This window comes from Benincasa hispida, chromosome 12 (genome assembly GCF_027475165.1).
Source record: "Benincasa hispida cultivar pf3 chromosome 12, pf3_genome.v1.1, whole genome shotgun sequence".
NCBI lineage: Eukaryota > Viridiplantae > Streptophyta > Magnoliopsida > Cucurbitales > Cucurbitaceae > Benincasa > Benincasa hispida.
In genome coordinates this window covers 60712835-60732286 of record NC_143489.1, presented here as the reverse complement: position 1 = coordinate 60732286, position 19452 = coordinate 60712835, and the positions used below count along the sequence as shown (strand labels likewise).

Genomic DNA, 19452 nt, shown 5'->3' with positions numbered 1-19452 from the left:
CTCGTGAAGTTGAGTTGATTTACGAAGTTTGTCTCATGAAGTTACTTCACGAAAAAAAAGACAAAAATGAACTCCACTTCACGAGAGGAAGAAGTCAGTCTTTTGTCTCTCATGAAGTTGAGTTCATTTCTGAAGTTTGTCTCGTAAAGTTACTTCACGAGACAAAAGACAGAAATGAACTCAACTTCAAAAGAGGTAGAAGTCAGACATTCATCTCTCGTGAAGTTGAGTTGATCTTTGTCTTTTGTCTCGTGAAGTTACTTCATGAGACAAACTTAGAACATTACGAGACAAATGACAGAGAGCTTTTGAGCTATTTTAAAAATTTTCTACTATTGCGAATACTTTACGAGATAAATATTCGCAACAACTTCACAAGATATTTGTCTCGTGAAGTTCAATACATCCAAAAAATACGAAATCAAACCCAGACGAACATATTAACCCTTACCCTATACATACAAACGAAGTGATCCTGATTTGTTCATGTATTGACATGAGAAGTGGAGACATCCTATGCAATGAGTTTGCATAAGATCGGACCAAGAAATAAGTCTACATTTGACTTACAGATTTTGGCGCCACTAACCTTGTTTGTTCTTCATTTTAGGGAATTAGTTTCTAGTGGCAACTTGATGCTGGTGAGATGACGATGTGGGTTAGAACTGGGCACGTCGTCTCGACTATGGCAGTAAGAGGTCTCCATTTGACTTTACAGAATAAATTCATTTTACTAGAAAATGTCTATGTTGTTCCTGGTTTAAAATGCAACTTAATTTCTATAAAGTGTTTACTTGAACGGTTTTATTATATCAACTTTAATGTAAATAAAGTATTTATTTCCAAAAATGGAGTTGATATTTGTTCAGTGAAAATGGAAAACCACCTTTATGTGTTAAAACCTTAGCAACTAAGGCACTCCATAATACTAAAATGTTTAAAACTATGGTAACTCAACATAAAAGACTTAAAATTTCTCCCAATGGAAATACCCAACTTTGGCACCTAAGACTAGGACACAACAATCTCAAAAGGATTGAGAGATTGGTGAAGAATGGACTTCTAAGCGAGTTAGAAGAAACTTCTTTACTTGTGTGTGAGTCATGCCTTGAAGGAAAGGTGACTAAAAGACCTTTTACTAGAAAAGATCATAAGGCCAAAGAACCTTTAGAGCTAGTACATTCAAACCTCTATGGTCTGATGAATGTAAAAGCTAGGGGAGGTTTTGAATATTTCATCACTTTTACTGATGATTATTCAAGATATGGGTATGTTTATTTAATGCAACATAAGTCTGAATCTTTTGAAAAGTTCAAAGAATTTAAGGCTGAAGTTGAAAATTCATTAAGTAAAACAATAAAGATATTCGATCTGATCGAGGTGGAGAGTTTATGGATCTGACATTAAAAAACTATTTGATAGAACATGGAATTGTATCCCAACTCTCAATACCTGGTACACCTCAGTAGAATGGTGTATTAAAAAGAAGAAATCAAACCCTGTTGAACATAGTTCAGTCTATGATGAGTTACGCTTCCTTACCTGACTCATTTTACGGTTATGCAGTAAGGACTGTAGTATATATTTTGAATTGCATTCCATCCAAGAGTGTTACTAGAAACATTTGAAGATATGGAATGGTTGCTAGTTTACGTCATTTCAAGATCTGGGGTTGTCCAATACATGTGCTTGAGGCTAATCCTAAGAAATTGGAATCTCATTCAAAATTGTGCCTATTTGTAGGCTACTCCAAAAGAATGAGAGGTAGTTACTTCTTTGACCTAAAATAAAACAAAGTGTTTGTATCGATAAACACTACTTTTCTTGAAGAATACCACATAAGGGAGCACAAGCCCTGCAATAAAATTGTGTTGAATAAACTTTCCAAAGAAACTTCTGAACATTCAACAAGAGTTGTTGAAGAAAACACAACACCTCAATAAGAGTTGTTGAAGTTGGATCATCTAGTAGGTCAAATCCATCTCAAGTGTTGAGGGAACCTCGACGCGGTTGAAGGGTTGCGAACCCATTTGTCCGTTACATGGGTTTAACGGAAATCCTAGCTATGGTAGCCGATGGAGATATTGAGAATCCATTGTCTTACAAGAAAGCAATGGAGGATGTTGACAAAGATGAATGGATCAAAGCTATGGATCTCGAAATGGAGTCAATGTACTTCAATTGAGTATGGGATCTTGTAGATTAACCTGATGGGAAACCTATAGATTGCAAATAGATCTACAATAGAAAATGGGGTGTTGATGGGAAGGTGCAAATTTTCAAGGCTAGACTAGTGGCAAAGGGTTATAACCAGATTGAGAGAGTTGACTATGAGGAGACTTTCTCACATGTTGCCATGTTGAAGCCTATCAAAATCCTTTTGTCCATTACCTCATATTAGAACTATGAGATTTGACAAATGGACGTCAAGACTGCCTTTCTGAATGACAATCTTGATGAGACCATTTACATGGAGAAGCCAAGGGATTCATAACCCAAGGTCAAGAGCAAAAAGTATGTTGACTTAATCGGTCCATTTATGGACTGAAACAAACTTCTCGATCTTGGAATGTAAGGTTTGATATTGCGGTCAAATCTTATGGCTTTGATCAAAATGTTGATGAACCTTGTGTATATAAGAGGATCATCAACAGTTCAATAGCTTTCTAAGTGTTATAGTAGATGATATCCTACTCATTGAGAATGGTGTAGGTCTACTGACTGAAGTTAAAAACTAACTAGTGACCCAATTCCAAATGAAAGATTTTGGAGAGGCTCAGTTTGTTCTAGGAATTTGGATCTTTAAAGATCGAAAGAAAAAAATGATAGCTCTGTCTCAAGCGTCGTACATTGACAAAGTGCTTGTCAAGTATTCGATGCAGAACTCCAAAAGAGACTTATTGCCTTTTAGGCATGGAGTTATATTGTCTACGAAACAGTGTCCTAAGACACCTCAAGAGAGTGAGAAAATGAGACAGATCCCCTATGCATCGGCTGTTGGCAACTTGATGTATGTGATATTATGTACTAGACCTGACATCTGCTATGTGGTGGGATAGTAAGTAGATATCATTCTAATCCAGGATATGATCACTGGACGGCCGTTAAAAACATTCTCAAGTATCTACAGAGAACGAGAGACTACATGCTCATGTATGGTTCTAAGGATTTGATCCTTACTGGATACACAAACTCTAATTTTTAGACTAATAAGGATTCTAGGAAATCCTCATCATGATCAATGTTCACTCTTAAAGAAGGAGTAGTAGTTTGGAGGAGCATCAAGCAAGAGTGCATTGCTGACTCCACTATAGAGGTCGAGTATGTAGCGGCTCATGAAGCTGCTAAGGAAATTGCTTGGCTCAGGAAATTCTTGACGGATCTGGAAGTCATTCTAGACATGTCAAAGCCCATGACACTTTATTATGATAACAGTGGTGTTGTGGCTAATTTCCGAGAGCTTGGGAGTCACAAGCACAATAAACACATTGAGTGGAAGTATCATCTCATCCCAGAGATTGTGCATCGAAGAGACGTGATCGTCACATAGATAGCTTTGGAGCACAGTGTTGCTGATCCATTTACAAAGGCCCTCATGACTAAGGTGTTTGAGGGTCACCTACAAAGTATGGGTCTATGGGACATGCCACGTTTAGACTAGGGCAAGTGGGAGCTTTTGTACTGGGCGGTTTGTGCCTTAGTTTATTGCTTTGTGTATTTTGTATTATAGTTTGACTTTTACACTGTACACCTTACTAGCTTTAGGGAAAGTGGGAGATTGTTGGGGTTGATACCCTAAATCTCATAGAGTTCTATAGTTTGTAATTGTAATGTACAAACATTTTAATTATGTAATAAAATATGTGATGTTTTATTTCAAAATTAGTTGCATTAACCACAAACCAATAAACTAACATCCAGGGTTATCTTGTAGTTTAAACATGTATGTAGAGACATACAAGTAGATCATGTTTAAGTGATAATCTGAATTATTTGTAGTATATGGATAAGGCTGGATACCTTATCTTGGTGACACTACAAGTATGGCCCGCTTTGTAGGTGTTATAATTGTTGTAAAGTGCTACAAATGATCTAATCTTGATCATTCATGTGGAGCTATATGAGCGGGGATATTCTATACAAAAGAGTTTGTATAAGACTGGACCACGAAATGTTAAGTCTCATTATATAACACCGTTCATAATAGAGACTTACATTTCACCAGGATGACCATAGGTAACATGACCTGAATCCTAAGTGATTTGTTAACTCCTGCCTATGAGGACAGTCCTTTGATTTGTATGGGTGAGAGTGTCCAGATCGCCGACTCAACAAGTCTATCATTTTGGGGATTCGTCTGATTGGGGAGCAGGGAACACGGCTACATAAGAAGAAATTCACTCATTCCTCAATGTCGGGGCAAGTAGATAAATTGTTCTCTTAAGGGCTGATTCCTGTTGGAATGTATCAACAAGCAGCGGAAGTAACAAGGATCAATAAGCACTCTAATTCATTAATTTTGACAGAAACTAAAGCATGCTCTTGCAGAAACAAGTGGGTTTCAAGTCATACCTTTGTAGAACTTTTCAAAGCTTGATTCCAGTTGCAGATTTCTTCTAATCTTGTTGTAGACCACCTCAAGATCTTCCTCCCTATTCTTTTGGAACTCTAGATTGAGTTGTGGGACTCAAAATAAGCTTGAATAAAGGGAACTTGGAGAAGAATTCACAACAACAACCCACTTGAAGAACACCTTCTTCACCACGAATTTTTCAGCAAAAATTCTATCGATTGCATGCCTCAATTCCACTCCAATCTTCTCAATATATTGCAGACTATCATGCAAAAAAGATGGCTGCATGAGATGCAACTCATACTTGGAGTTATTAAAGCCAAAGAAACGGGTTTTGTGTGAGCTATTTTGAAGGTGTTATTGGAAATATTCACAATTCCATTTTGTGTTGATTTAATCTTTCTCAATTTTTCAATTGATTTCAAAAAAAAATTTGTTTTCTAAAATTGAAAATTATATTAGTTTTACAAAATTAATTTCATAAATTAATTTTCTTAATAAAATTAATAAATAATTCTTTAAACAATTTAAATAATTCTAATTAATTTAATATCAAATATTAAATTAATTTTACACAAATCCACCTTCATATATTTAAATCATATTTAAATATTAATTCTCCAATTTCGTTTGATTCTAAAATTAAATGTATAATTATATCTCATATAATTACTAATTTCTTTAATTCTAATTTGAACGTTTCAAATTAATTTATCACACTACTCTAAAGCTAGTTCATTTATGAGCTAGTAGGGAGACCTCACGGACCTACAGATCATGGACTCTAACGATCCGAGATCAATTGGCTAAACTCATTAGAACGAATTAACCCCCATTCGTTAACTAGTGGGTCACTCCACTAAAGCCCATAGTTGAACTCCCCTCATTGTAGATATATTATGTCCACTCGATATAACCATGATTAGTAAGTTAACCCTTCATAAGTTGTTCGTAATAACGGGTGGGTCAAATGTCTGTTATACCCCTGAGATTACCTCTTGTTCCTTAAGTCCCACTGATCTTCTAATGAACAATTGATTTGTGATCCAATCAATAAACCAAGTCTCTCTCGGGCCAATGAGAGAGTGGAGCCCCTTGTTCAAGACCCAGAGTCAACACTTAAGGGAACAACCTCCCTGAAAGCGGGTAGGAGTGAATTTCGTCTTGCACCCTATGTCCCCAGCTATCTACCTGACCTTACCCTTGAAATGGGAGTTTATTGAGCCGGCGCTATTGAGCCAACCCTCACCTATGAAAATCTAAGGATAATCTCGAATAAACAGGAATTCATAATTAGCTCAGGATTAAGGTCAAGTTACTTAGGATATCGCTTTGAAATAGTCAGTCTTAAATAGTAAACAACATTATAAAGTAAGAATGACTTATTTCATGGTCCGATTTTGTACAGAACCCATTTGCATAGGACGCCCCCGCTCTTCATGTCATAATATGTACGAATTAAAATCACTTCGTTTGTAGCACTTTACAACTCTTTGTAACAACTACAGAGTATGCACATCCAATAGTGTTATCAGAATAAGGCACCCACCTTATTCATATACTATAGATCATTTTGACTATTTACTCGAACCTGATCCACTTTTATGTCTCTACATAAAATTCAAGTACTCATGTAAAAGTCAAGGAACTTTTAGGTTTATTGGATTTCTAATAAGCAATACATATATTCAATAACAACTTATTGAATTTTTAGAATAAGTATTATTATTTACAAACCACGAGTTTTAGAACATAAAATCCAACAAACTTCCACTTGGACTAAAACTCCAGTGGTAACTTATATATCCAATATATAAGACTGAGTTTCTGAGTTTTATAGAGAAATACAATAAACTAGAGCATCTCATACCCATGGTTTAACATTTAATATCCCATACCCGATATTTCTCTCACTTGCCCTAGGTTATTTACTTGGTATTCCTAATCTTACTAGGTGATTCTCAAACACTTTAGCCGAGAGAATCATTGTAAACATGTTAGTGTACAATAGACCTTTTATTAAACTATATGAGGAATGCATTTTATTCTCAATAATGACCAGGAAGTCATACTTTCCTCCCACTACATTGAGGTACCCTCAACGAAGAAGGGCACTGGAAGAGAAATTGCCCTTAGTAACTAGTCTGCCTATTTAGCTTTCTCTGTTCTATTCTTAGCAAGATACTGAGGGCAATTTCTCTTCCAGTGCCCTTCTTCGTTGCAGTGGAAACACTTTCCTTTATCTGTAGTGTTTTTCTTGCCTTTCTTTCCAGCGGGTTTCTTCTTCCCTTTCCCTTTGTTCTTCTTAATAAGAATACTCTTACTCTGTGAAGAAGAAGCAACATTAGGCTTGGAGGACGTTCCTCTCTTTTCAACAGTAGTAACGTTTACTTTTGATTCCAGACCTTTAGTTCTCAACATAGTCTGGTAAGCTTGTAGCTCATTCAATAGAGTAGTCGAATTGTATTCAATTTTATTCATGAGTGCGTTAGTGCAAAACTGCAGAAAACACTTAGGAAGAGATTATAGAATAAAACCAACATCACTTCTCTCGTCAACAACAACGTCGTTCACTTCTGCCACATTAAAGTGGACCATCATGTCTAAGACATGTTCACGAATAGAGACCCCTCTTTCATGCGACAGTTGTAAACGTACTTGATAGCATCTGCCTTAGGAAAAAAGACGGTTGCCTGAACATCCCTCGTAGAGATTCTATAATCTCTTTGGAAGTACTTAAATCCTCATGTTTCTTTGCCAAAACATCAGATATGCTGGCAAGGATATAAGCACGGGCTTTATCATTTGCCCTCATCCATCTATCATACGCATCCCGAACAGTTCAGTTTATGTTAAAGCTCGGAATGGAAGGACAATCTTCTGTTAAGACAAACCGTAAATCATCTATCACAAGTATAGTATTTAAATTTGATTTTCAGGTTGCATAATTATTCCCGATCAGTTTATCAGACGCCAACAATTGTACTAGTGAACTCGTCATTATGAAATTATAAACAAATTCTATAAGTGAATTTCTTTTAAATCCAATCAAGTTCTAGCAAAGTAATAATATACCCAAGATTATTTTTCCAATGATATTACAGCAAGACATTCTTAACTAAATACCATTTCCAGAATAACTCATATTCCAATAGTCATTTAGCTACCGCTTTTGGTCAGAAATTACTAACTCTTTAGTAATTCTGCAAGTGTAACCCTCCGTTTTCAAACTTCAGAGGTCGGCCAACTATGCTACCGAAGTGGAGAGTCAAAGTTGGAAATTGACCTAAGAAATCCTATCCATCTCTGGATTTTGAGTTGTTTCGAATCCTATGTTACAACCCTCCGTGGGGATAACCAACGTTAAACGACTAGCAAAGGGCTGCTTAAAGCACACCAGCAAGCGCAACATAGGAATCTCACGATCCAAACTAACGGAAGAGACCGCAAGATATGTTGACACATTTTCTTCACCCACTTACTATAAATAATTTTCCCCATTTACCTTGTTATTGACTCATACATACACTTTTGGAGGTCACTCCCAGGGTGACACGAAACGTCATATGAATCTCACGGTGTAAACTATATGGAGACGTGACAGTTGAAATCTATATATCGTATATTGACTTCTACTTGAACAACTTCCCCTTATTCATCAAAATCTAGATTTATGTTAAAAAAAAAAAACTTTCCGTATGGAGGTCACTCTTAGGGTGACACGAAGTACCGCTTAAATTTAGATTGTGAACTCTTAAGGACGTGAGAGCTAAAAATAACATATCGTATATGTTATTAATCTCCCACTGAAGTGTTCTAATAACTTTATCATATAGAAGTTATTAAACTCTCATTGAAGTGTTCTATTAATTGGGTAAATTTATACTTAGGTTCTTTTCGGCTAATAAAAACAACCCTAAGTCTAAGTGGTTTATCCAAGTATAATACTTATAAATGGATTTAAATATACTATGTCTAGATGATAAACCGTTTTATTACCTCACATCGCTCACGTATGCTCATAAAACCGGTTAACAACGCTCAATAATTCGACCATAATCCCTAGGTAGGAGGTGTTCCATAGACCTTCAACTTAAGTACCCCCAGCCTTCGATAGGATTATATACTGGTTGAGTTTGTAACCCGAGTTTTACAAGTTTTAACGACCTATTTTAACTATTAAAATGAGTGGTTAACCTATGTGAGCATGCAACTATTCTTTGTTATGGATTTTAAACATCTAACCCAATTTTATAACAACTTACAAAATTTTAGACATGCTAAACATCCACAACATACATCAAAGGCATTCGATATTTAATATAACACTTATATTAAATAAAAGAAACCTTAACATGCATACTATATATTATAACGTATTATAACATACTTTCCATGGATGTAACATGCTTTCTACAGTGGGATTTTAAATCTACATGGCATATTGTATGCATATACAAGATTTATTTAATTATAACATACATAAAATGTATAAATAATTAAACACAAACTGATCTGGTTTTAGTTTTGGCATAAACAAGCAAACAAAAGCCTAATTATTACAAAACAACTTCAAAATCGCTTCCGGACCGCTCGAACCGCTTCAAATCGAACCCAAACAGCTTGAACCAAATTAGAACAGCCTGAACCGGACCAACTAAAAACCTTTTGAGGCTGAACCGGATAGGACCTCAAGAAAACCGATCGAACCAGTTGCTCTTGGTCCATGCTAAAAATCTCACTGAGGCTCATCGTGTAGCACTGAAGACTATCGTTTAGCACGATTGTCTAGTATTTGCATGATTGTGTAACATCATCGCATAGTGCTTGACCAAGTTACACGATCGTGTAGTGTCTTCCATCTATCGTATAGTGCCATCGTTTAGCACTGGTCAAAACTACACAATCGCTTAGCGCATCTTCTTGATCGTTTAGCGCACGTACAAAGCTACACGATTGTGTAGTGCTATCACATAGCACCTCTTCACATCGTTTAGCTGCCACGCAAAGCTACATGATCGTGTAGTGCCATCGTATAGCACTTCAACGCATCGTTTAGCTCCCACGCAAAGCTACACGATTGTGTAGCGCTATCGCATAACGCCTCTACAAATTATTTAGCTCCCGCAGGTACACGATCGTCTAGCGCACAACATTTCAACGCTCGACGCCCGTAGCTACACGATCTTCTAGCTTTTATTCACATCATTTAGTGCCCGTAGCTAGACGATCGTCTGGCATTTAAACCTCAATGACGATATTTGAGTAGAGGCTGAAAAACTAGAATCTACAACTCGGTCTTCTTCACTTGTTTCTTCAATTACAACTTAATTTCAACTCTAATGACTCCAAATAAATTACAGACTCTTGAGAACACATATAAGCTCATCAAACAAGAGCCAATTACAAATTTAATCAAGAAATTAAAGAGAGATTAAATGCCAAAACTCAAAAAATCATATCAGTGCACCAACTTCATATAACTCATAAAAAACACCAACCACACCAAAATTAAACCGAATTGAATGCTTAAATGATGCTCTGATACAAATTGTTGGAATGTATCAGCAAACAATGGAAGTAACAAGGATTAATAAACACTCTAATTCATTAATTTTGGCAGAAACTAAAGCATGCTCTTGCAGAAACAAGTGGGTTTCAAGTCATACCTGAAATGTCTATTTTACCCCCGAGGTTACCTCTTGTTCCTTAAGTCCCACTGGTCCTCTAATGAACAATTGATTTGTAATCCAATCAACAAATCTAGACCTTCTCGGGCCAATGAGAGGGTGGGGTCCCTTGTCCAAGACCCAGAATCAGCAAGGGAACAACCTCTCTACTATCCCTGAAAGCGAGTAGGAGTGAATTCCTTCTTGCACCCTATGTCCCTAGCTATCTACCCGGTCTTACCCCTGAAATGAGAGTTTATTGAGCCGATGCTGTTAAGCCGACCCTCACCTATGCAAATCTAAGGATAATCCCGAATAAACAGGAGTTCATAGTTAGCTCAGGATTAAGGTCAAGTTACCTAGGTCATCGCTTTGAAATAGTCGGTCTTAAACAGTAAACAACATTATAAAATAAGAGTGACTTATTTCGTGGTTCGGTCTTGTACAAAATCCATTTGCACAAGACGCCCTCACTTCTCATGTCATAACATGTACGAATTAAGATTACTTCATTTGTAGCACTTTACAACTCATTGCAATAACTACATAGTAGGTCGCATCCAATTGTGTTACCAAAATAAGGCACCCAACTTTGTTCATAAACTATAAATCATTTTGATTATTTACTCGAACCTGATCCACTTTTATGTCTCCACATAAAGTTCAAGTACTCATGTAATAGTCAAAGGACTTTTAGGTTTATTGGATTTCTAATAAGTACTACATATATTCAATAACAGCTTATTGAATTTTCAGAATAAATTTTATTGTTTACAAACCACGAGTTTTAGGATATAAAACCCAACAATTTTGGGGCTTGAACAATGTGGTGCCACACGCTCTCCTAACCCGAGAAGGGTTTGATCATGGTTGGACTATGATCTATTGTTCATTAAAGAGATCAGTGGTACTTAAGGAGTTAGATGTAACCACAGAGGCAAAACGATAATTTTGGCCTAGCTATACTTACGAGCAATTTGTGAAGGGTCATCGTACTGTTAATTGGTTATATCCAATGAACACAAAAATATATCTGTAGTGCGAAGAGTGCAGCTATCAGTCTTTAGTGGAGTGTCTGACAATTAACGGATGGTAAATAATTTAATTAAAGATTTTAATTTTTTATTCGCATACCATTGAAATTTCAAACTATAGGTCCATAAAGTCTCCTCGGTAGCTCAACAGGATTTAATGAGAATTGGTGTTTGGATTAATTTGAATTGTTCAAATTAATTGAGACAATTAATTATATATGATAAGATTAATTAATTTTAATTATATATGATAAAATTACTATAAATATTTGATACATTATAATATTAAGTAATTGTGAGAGGAAATAAATTTTTGAATATGATTCAAATATTGATTATATGAATTGGATTCATATAGTTTAATTAATGTAAATCTAATTTATATTAAATGTTATTAGTGAGAGCAAAGAAACTATAGGTTATATTATATATGATACAATATTAAAACTATATATTATATGTTATATTTGATATAACATATAGTTTAATATATTTTATATGATAAGTTAGTTACGTATTAATATAAATTAAATTAAATTAAGTAAATTAATTTAAATAAATTAAGGGATCCCCTATATTTCTCTCCATTTTTACGTAGGGGTTTGCAGAGTACTTCGTCTTGTTCATCCTCCAAAAAGATGGAGATTAGATTTTTAATACAGAAGAGTTTTGTGAAAAAAAAAAATTGCTTTCTCTTCCTCTCAATTTTCTCTTTCCTCACCAAAATCACCGGAGCATCACACTTCCTGGATTCTCACTAGAAAATATTGAGGTTCCCAAGTGGTAGTGTCCAGTCCATTTGGCCCATTTGGATTTCGTTTGTGGTTTACAAAGAGGAGAATAATTCGTGAAGAAAGTCTTCAAAGGTAAGGGTTTTCTAAACCCAATTTATTTTCTGCATTTTCTGTTTAAGCATGTTGTATTGTTTCAATTCAAATGCATAATTCGTTGTTAAAATAATCAATTCTGTAAAAAAAAAAAGGGATTTGAGTAGATCCGCTTCCGCTCAAGGATCCCCTCACTAGGGTTCCTTCATTTTCATCTTGGTCTTTAAAATATGTTGGTTGTGCAATTCTTTCCAATTCCTTCCTCACAGTTTAAAAAGAAAAGAAAAATGCTAAAGTATTCAGATCTGAATGAAATGTTGCTTCCATAATAAAGATAATTTGTTATATTTAAGAGACAATTACTCTTAAAAATCAAGTACTAGAATAAGTAAAATTGAAGATGACGTGAATTTGTTAGGCTCAAATTTTCTCATGTATTTGTTAGGCTCAAATTTTCTCATGTATACAAGATTAATTTACTATTGTTTGGTTTTCTGTGATATCATTCATATAACAATTCTCGTAGTTTCTCATACAATAAAACTTTGGACATAGCTCTCATGGTTTTCTTCTAATTTCACCCAAAATGCCCATATCTATATGTTGGAATGTCTTGAATCTATTATCTAGTCAGTAAATTCGGATTCAAGGACGATGCACTCTAGCGAGAAATGAGGGACAATGCCCTGAAACCTAAGTTTCATATGCGTTTAAGTTATTCACGTCCTAAGTTCTAAAGGGATGCACTAATATAAACTCTCTAACCCTCTCTATATGTGCCACTCCAATCTTTATTATCCGATATTTCTCTTTAATAATAAACTAACATTTTTCTCTCTGTTCGTGGATGTAGGTAAACACACTAGTAATTAACCATGTAAACCTTTGCATAGATCTTTACACTTTACATTTTTTTCGCTTTCTTTATTTTCGATTTCATAACAGTAACAATAGTGATGTTATCCTTCACTTTAGTCGCTCCAACAAACACAATTTGAAATTTGCCCAAACATATTAGTTCGGTGATATTTTATCAAAATAAGTTCTATACCCATAAACTTTATCTCACAGCACACGTAATTTAAAACGTGTTCTAAAGTCAAATAAAGGAATCAAATATGATCAAAAGTGAGAGACAAAGTAAAAAAGAAACATTGAAGTTAATTTTAGATTAAAGTTGAGGTGAATCTAGGCCATATTCTGGCCTAGCTACTTTTTTCTCCGAGTTATATTGAAATGAATGTGGTTGGAGAATGACAAAGTTGAACAAAATGGTCATAGAATTGTTTGGTTCCAAAGGAACATGCTTTGCTGGTGGTACGGATTCCCTCCAACTCTTCTTTCCCTTTCTCCTATTTAATTCAACGTGGGAGGGCTGCCTTTTGCACTCACTTTTAACAAAGACATCTATGGAATCTCTTTCCACTTTATTGCAGCACCCACTCATGGCTATGGACGAATTTAGTCTCACATACATTTAGAAATACCATCAAAATGTTCAAAGTAATTGTTTTAGTTCTCTAATCTTATCTCAAGACATAAGTTTCTATTTTGTCTCTTGTATTTTAATATTTTTTTTATATACTCCCATAGGATGTTCCGTAAAATTGGTGTTGGATTTTGATAAAATATTGAATTGTAATCATCCAACATCTTGAAGATTTAATAAAGTGATAGGCTCCAACCACTGTAAAAAGAGTCTATACCTTTAATTTTTAATCATACCAATTTGAAGTATTTGGAATACTAGTAGTGGTATAATGTTTTGAGAGAGTACTTTTGTAATTGGAGTTAGAGAAAGATCTATGTGTGATTCTGATAATTTTTCACATAGTGAAATTTCTTTCTAGCCTGTAATTTTTTTCCGTGTGGAGTTCTTTTATTTTTGTATTCACAATTTTATTTTATTCTTTTTTTCTAATAATTGGTTGATGATAAATTTATTTGACACGACATTCAATGAGTTAAGCCTAGGAAAGTTCGTAAGTCCTCTTCTAAAATTTTGATGAAATTTACAAGAACTTTAGTTTTTCTTTTCACGTATGGCTTATTATTCCTTTAAAATTTCTATATATCGACCCCAACAGTAACTTTATTCTTCACAAAGATGTACAATTCTTCCTCTAATTTCCACCAACCCACTAACAAGTAACTCTTAACCTTCATGCCCCCAACATTCCTTTACAACCTGACCATATCACCTAACTCATTTCATTTCAAACGACTTGTAAAAGTTATTACTATCCTCACAAACTGATATAGATCATTTATACATGCTTTGTATTCATTTAATGCTTCTTAGAAAAAAAAAATTAGGAGATCACTCTACATAAAATTGTTCTAAGTCAAGCACACTAAACTTTGAAGTTTCTAACAATTAAGCCACTAAGCAAAAAAAAAGTCTTTTTAGTAGATAGTAACTATAAATTCTTTTAAGTATTTATTAACTATATTTGTATGTCCTTGTTGATGTACCTTTCTCTATTTGAGCATTCCAATTGTATCAGATAAGTTGATTGACAACTAGATTTAACATTCACGAATAGAAACCATAAAGGTTTATACTACACGAAACTTTTTATGAACCATAAGGTTTATACTGAAAATGACACATAAGCATTATTAAGCACTAAAACATATATTTAGCTTAAATTATTACTAAATAAGTACAAGACATCTCCTTAAAAAAAGACTAAAGTAGGCATTATTGTACCCTTAGTGATACAAAAAAGTCTATTATATCCAAATCAACTAAAATGTATTAGAATATCTTAATCATTGTTCAAAAAGAGGCCAATTCTTATTCATGTTGAGATACCAACTTATTTTATCATTTAAATTTGTTAATTCTTAACCTCAAATTCAATAAGGTGCCATTTGTGCAACTTACCTTGTGGTGGACTATTATTGTTCACTTAATGTTTAGGTCACCTATTATAATAATGAAAGTTTTCAATTATTCTAACTCACATTTAGCATCGTGTTTACTACTTTGTCATCCTCTCTCCTCAATTGGTAACTCAGACGAAAATAATCTACATCCCAAATACAAACTATTATGACCAAGCTAAAATATTTTGTACACCAAACACATATTATAACTCATAGAGTATGATAATTTATCGATTATAATAACTAACTCAATGCCTCAAAAAGAGTCCTAAGAGTCTACATTAGAATGGCAAAAAAGAGGTGTATTTTCATATTTGTTTTCAAAGTTTGGTACAGAGCCACAACAGCCTCACATTAAAAGTTATGGAGTGGCTTTAATATCCAACCAAGTTGGCCAACTTGGAGCTTCCAGCCGCAATCAGGCTCATGGCATATTCAATATAAGCCTTCAAGGAGTCACAAGGGACCATTCCACTTTGGCTCAAAATGGCATCTGAGCTTGCCAATTGACAAGCAAATAAGGCCAAACAGCTCATAATCTCAAAGGGGATCTACAAATTCAAACAAATGGGCTCTCTTTTATGAAAGCCTTGGGGATAAGAAAGAGCTTTTGGAATGTATTTTTCCCTTGTTGGGACTTGAACTATATCTAGTTATACCATTTTGTTGTTGGGGCTAATGGAATTAGAACATGTGAAGTATTGGTGAGTTTCACTAGATGATTCTAAAAGTCTATGGCATCAACAGGAAGTGAGGTTGCTCTTTGAAGAGAATGAGGAAACAATGTTCCTGTATAGAAACTCTTGGCAGTAACCATCAGCTCAGGACTACTCGGCTTGTCGACAACGACTTTGTTGTCTTGAAAGGTTTGGTTTTCCAAAATGTTATCAGCAGCTACATTGGGGGAATGTGAAGTGATATTCTTGCCAAAGGAGAGAGATGTTAGTACAGGCTTATTTTTTGCTGCTTCATTGAAGTTTGGTGAAAGCAAAGATACCGAAGCTCCGCTGTCGGTCTCAGCGAGGTTGGGATTTGGGTGCAAGCTAAGAGATTTTGTCTTGACTCCTAACTGTTGATCCCTTAGCTCTCTTAACTGCATTTGATATTTAGCCTTGAGCCATCTTAGTTCTTGTCGAATTTCGTTCTCGTGATCATCGACAAAGGACAGCAAAGGATTTGATGAGCTAGAGTTTCTTGTTTGGAATTCCATTTGATGAACATTATTGTCCATATTTACATTACTTTCTTCCTTCTCGAGTTTCGGCTGTTCTGATGTTCCATGTGATTCATTGCAAGATTCTAAAGATTCTTGAGAAACTATATCTGGTCCATCTCGTTGCGCCCAAATATCGGCATAATGGATATCGCTTGAATTCTCCAATGTTCTATGCAAGTTTTCGTCTCCATTGAACTGTTCTGACCCCTCAACTTGGTATGTAATCTCTTCAAAACGTCCATGGATAGAAGCACAACCATGCTCTTCAGAACACTGAAGAATGTGCAGGTTCTTCGTCGCGGGATTATGTGGCGAAACATAATCCAAAAGAGAACTGTTTAAAGCACAATTGTGACAAACATTAGAATCAGTGCAATCTGGAGTTTCCTCCGATCTCTTTCCCCTCTTCCATTCTGGCACCAATGTAGCAATCTCACCATCTATCATATCAGCAATCTTCTTCACATCTTGATCGGTAATGTCAAGCTCAGAAACCATCTCATTTGCAACACTCAAAGCACTATCGTTTTCTAAATCAAAGGGAAAGTAGATGTTTCGAATTCGACCTGCAAGACAACATATAATGTTATCCGTAGTTTGAATACAATATGATACAATTAAACTTACCGCAACCCATCAACTTAAGGTTTTGAGATTCATTCTTATTACCTTCTTTATCTGCAATCCGGAGTCGTAGAAAGATATCGTCGTCGCCTCTTCTTCTCCCTTTAATAGTGATATCAACATCTGCCAAATGCTCATCCTCTTGACAGGAGAAAAGATCAATTTCACTCGCTTCGTTATCAATCAGACAGTAATCCAAACCATTCCCAGCCTCATGACCAAAATAATTCACATACCCATTATCCAAAGAACCATGAGGAATTCCATAAAAAGGCCCTCCTCTGATAAGGGAATTGTTTACTTCATCATATTCTGAATAGTAATCTATTGGCCTCATTAAAGAATCACAACCATCAATTTGAAGAAAAGGGTCATTCAAAAGCTCCCTAGCAGACAGCCTAGTAGATACAGTAGCCAAGCATTTCTCGACGAAACATCGAACCTTGAGATCCTTTACCTTATACAAAGCATCTGGTTTCTTCCCCTAAAAGGAAAATGTAAGAAACTAGCACCATAAAGAACAAAACTTGAAGAAAATGAATATGAACATTGAAGTCTTACAGAGATAACTTTCTTGTAAATTTGAGCAGGGTGGGTGCATTCACTGTATGGATATTCAAAAGTAACCATCTCTAAAATGCACATTCCAAAAGAATATATATCAACCAATTCATTATACTCCTCTTCATAAATCTCTGGAGCCATAAACTCTGGTGTTCCTGAAATGATGAAAAATCAAAGCGAGAAAGTGAGAATTTTATGCTTCAAATCCCATCTTTGGCTGAGATGATTCAATGACTTACCAACACATCGAGCTACATAGGATTTACGAAGAATAGCAGCAAGACCGAGATCACCAATTTTGACTTCCCCTTGATTCCCATTTACAAAGATATTGTCACATTTAAGGTCTCTGTGGATTACAGGAGGGTCATGGCTGTGAAGATAGAGAAGCCCTTTTAAAATCTGTCTACACCAATGCTTCACAGCTCTGATATTCACTCTCTTATGCTTTAGCCTATATCTGCAGAGACAAATTTGGTCAAAGAAAAGATTTTTAATAAAACCCATTTGAGAAAACAAAGAAAAAAGCCATGGAAAACAAAACTCACTGTCTAAGAGTCCCAGAAGTAAACATCTCTGTAACAAAGTTAATGTTTCTATTTGCAGTGTCAACCCAAGAGGAATAAAATTTCATTATGTTACTGTGTTTTAAGGTCTTCAACAAATGGATTTCTCTATACAGCCTTTCGAGATCTTCAGGAGTTTGAAGAAAATCACAAAGCTTCACTTGATTCCACGCCACTTCAATGCCATCGTATTCATCGAAAGCTCTGTAACTGTTTGACAAAAACCCCATTAAAGAAAAGGCTGAAATGTGGGGGAAAACAAGAAAAAAACAAAAAAACAGAGGATGTTCTTTGTTCTTCTTACACTGTCTTCGATGCTCCTTTGCCAAGAACTTCATTGTACTGAAGAAATCAATGAAACACAAAACACAAAACACAAAAAAGGGTTTTTAGTAAAAAATCAAAACTCATGATTATGTTTCACAAAACACGAGATTACTGAAACATACTCTTCCATATCTTCCGGTGGGATCAACTTCAACATATTCAGAGTTGTCTGTTTCAGAATTTGTTATTGTAGAACCATTCATTCCTTAACAAAGTTATGATGTTTCTTTGGTTGTGCTGAGAGGATTTGTGGAATTTCAGAATGGAAAAAAGGGAAAAATAGAAGAGAAATTTTGAAATGGGTTTTGTTTGGATGAGAAAAAGAGAGAGAAAGAAAGAACAAAGAAATAAAGCCTAGGAAAGTTCACCAAGAGGACAAGGCTTAATTGCCAACTACTCACAGCCAACGAAGCAGAGGATTTCTGAAACAAGGCAACCCCACTAAATAATCTGACAAATTAAAAAAAAAAGAAAAAAAAACTCTCTTTTTCACTCTTGCTCTCTCTCTGTTTCATCACGAGCTGTAAAACCCTAAAAAAAAACTCAATCTTTCTAGGACCATAGAAGGAAGTTATGAAAATTATGTGGTTTAAACTTTTAACAAAATTTTCTTTTCTTTTTTTCTTTTTTTTTTTTCAAGATTTTTCTTCTTTCAAATCACGAAAATCTTCTGAAAACTTACTTTGATTGGAAGTGCTAGAAGAAAGAAACAACAAACCAATCTCATCTCTTGTTGGTTTGTCTTGCTTTTTTTCCTTTTTAAAGTGTAAAAGGTTTAAAAGAAAGGGGAGATTTTTATTTTGTACTCCAAAAAATCCAAAAGTAGGATACTTTGTAGTTCGTTTAGGCCTTTTGTTTGTTTAGTTTTTTTGGGTTTAATTTTGTGAAACTCAAACTAACTTTCATTTCATTTATGATAACATGTCTTGTCTTTTGGATTGGTATTATGTGAATTCTTCTCCCCACCTATTTAATGCTATGAATTATTTTTGTGTTCTTTGGGATTTACTCATCTAATGCAAAAAAAAAAAAAAAAAAATGTAATGGGAGTAGTTTATTTACATCAAATTTTCCTATTTATAGATTCAACATTTCAGATAAGTTTTGTTTAGTAATTAGATTTTTAAGTTTGTATATCTTTTAATTTTTAATGAATTGAA

At 34.8% G+C, this 19452-nt stretch overlaps 1 protein-coding gene across 1 annotated transcript; it reads right to left on the bottom strand.

Annotated features, from left to right (window-relative positions):
- Window positions 1–15276: 15276 nt before the first annotated feature.
- LOC120067684 (putative serine/threonine-protein kinase WNK9) lies at window positions 15277–19037 on the bottom strand. Its single transcript, XM_039019218.2, has 7 exons — window positions 18415–19037; window positions 18270–18307; window positions 17948–18175; window positions 17639–17859; window positions 17397–17554; window positions 16881–17319; window positions 15277–16777 (listed from the first exon to the last, which is right to left on the bottom strand). Exons 1-7 carry the CDS (start codon window positions 18493–18495, stop codon window positions 15720–15722), a joined length of 2223 nt encoding a protein of 740 aa, XP_038875146.1. The 5' UTR covers window positions 18496–19037; the 3' UTR covers window positions 15277–15719.
- Window positions 19038–19452: the final 415 nt, after the last annotated feature.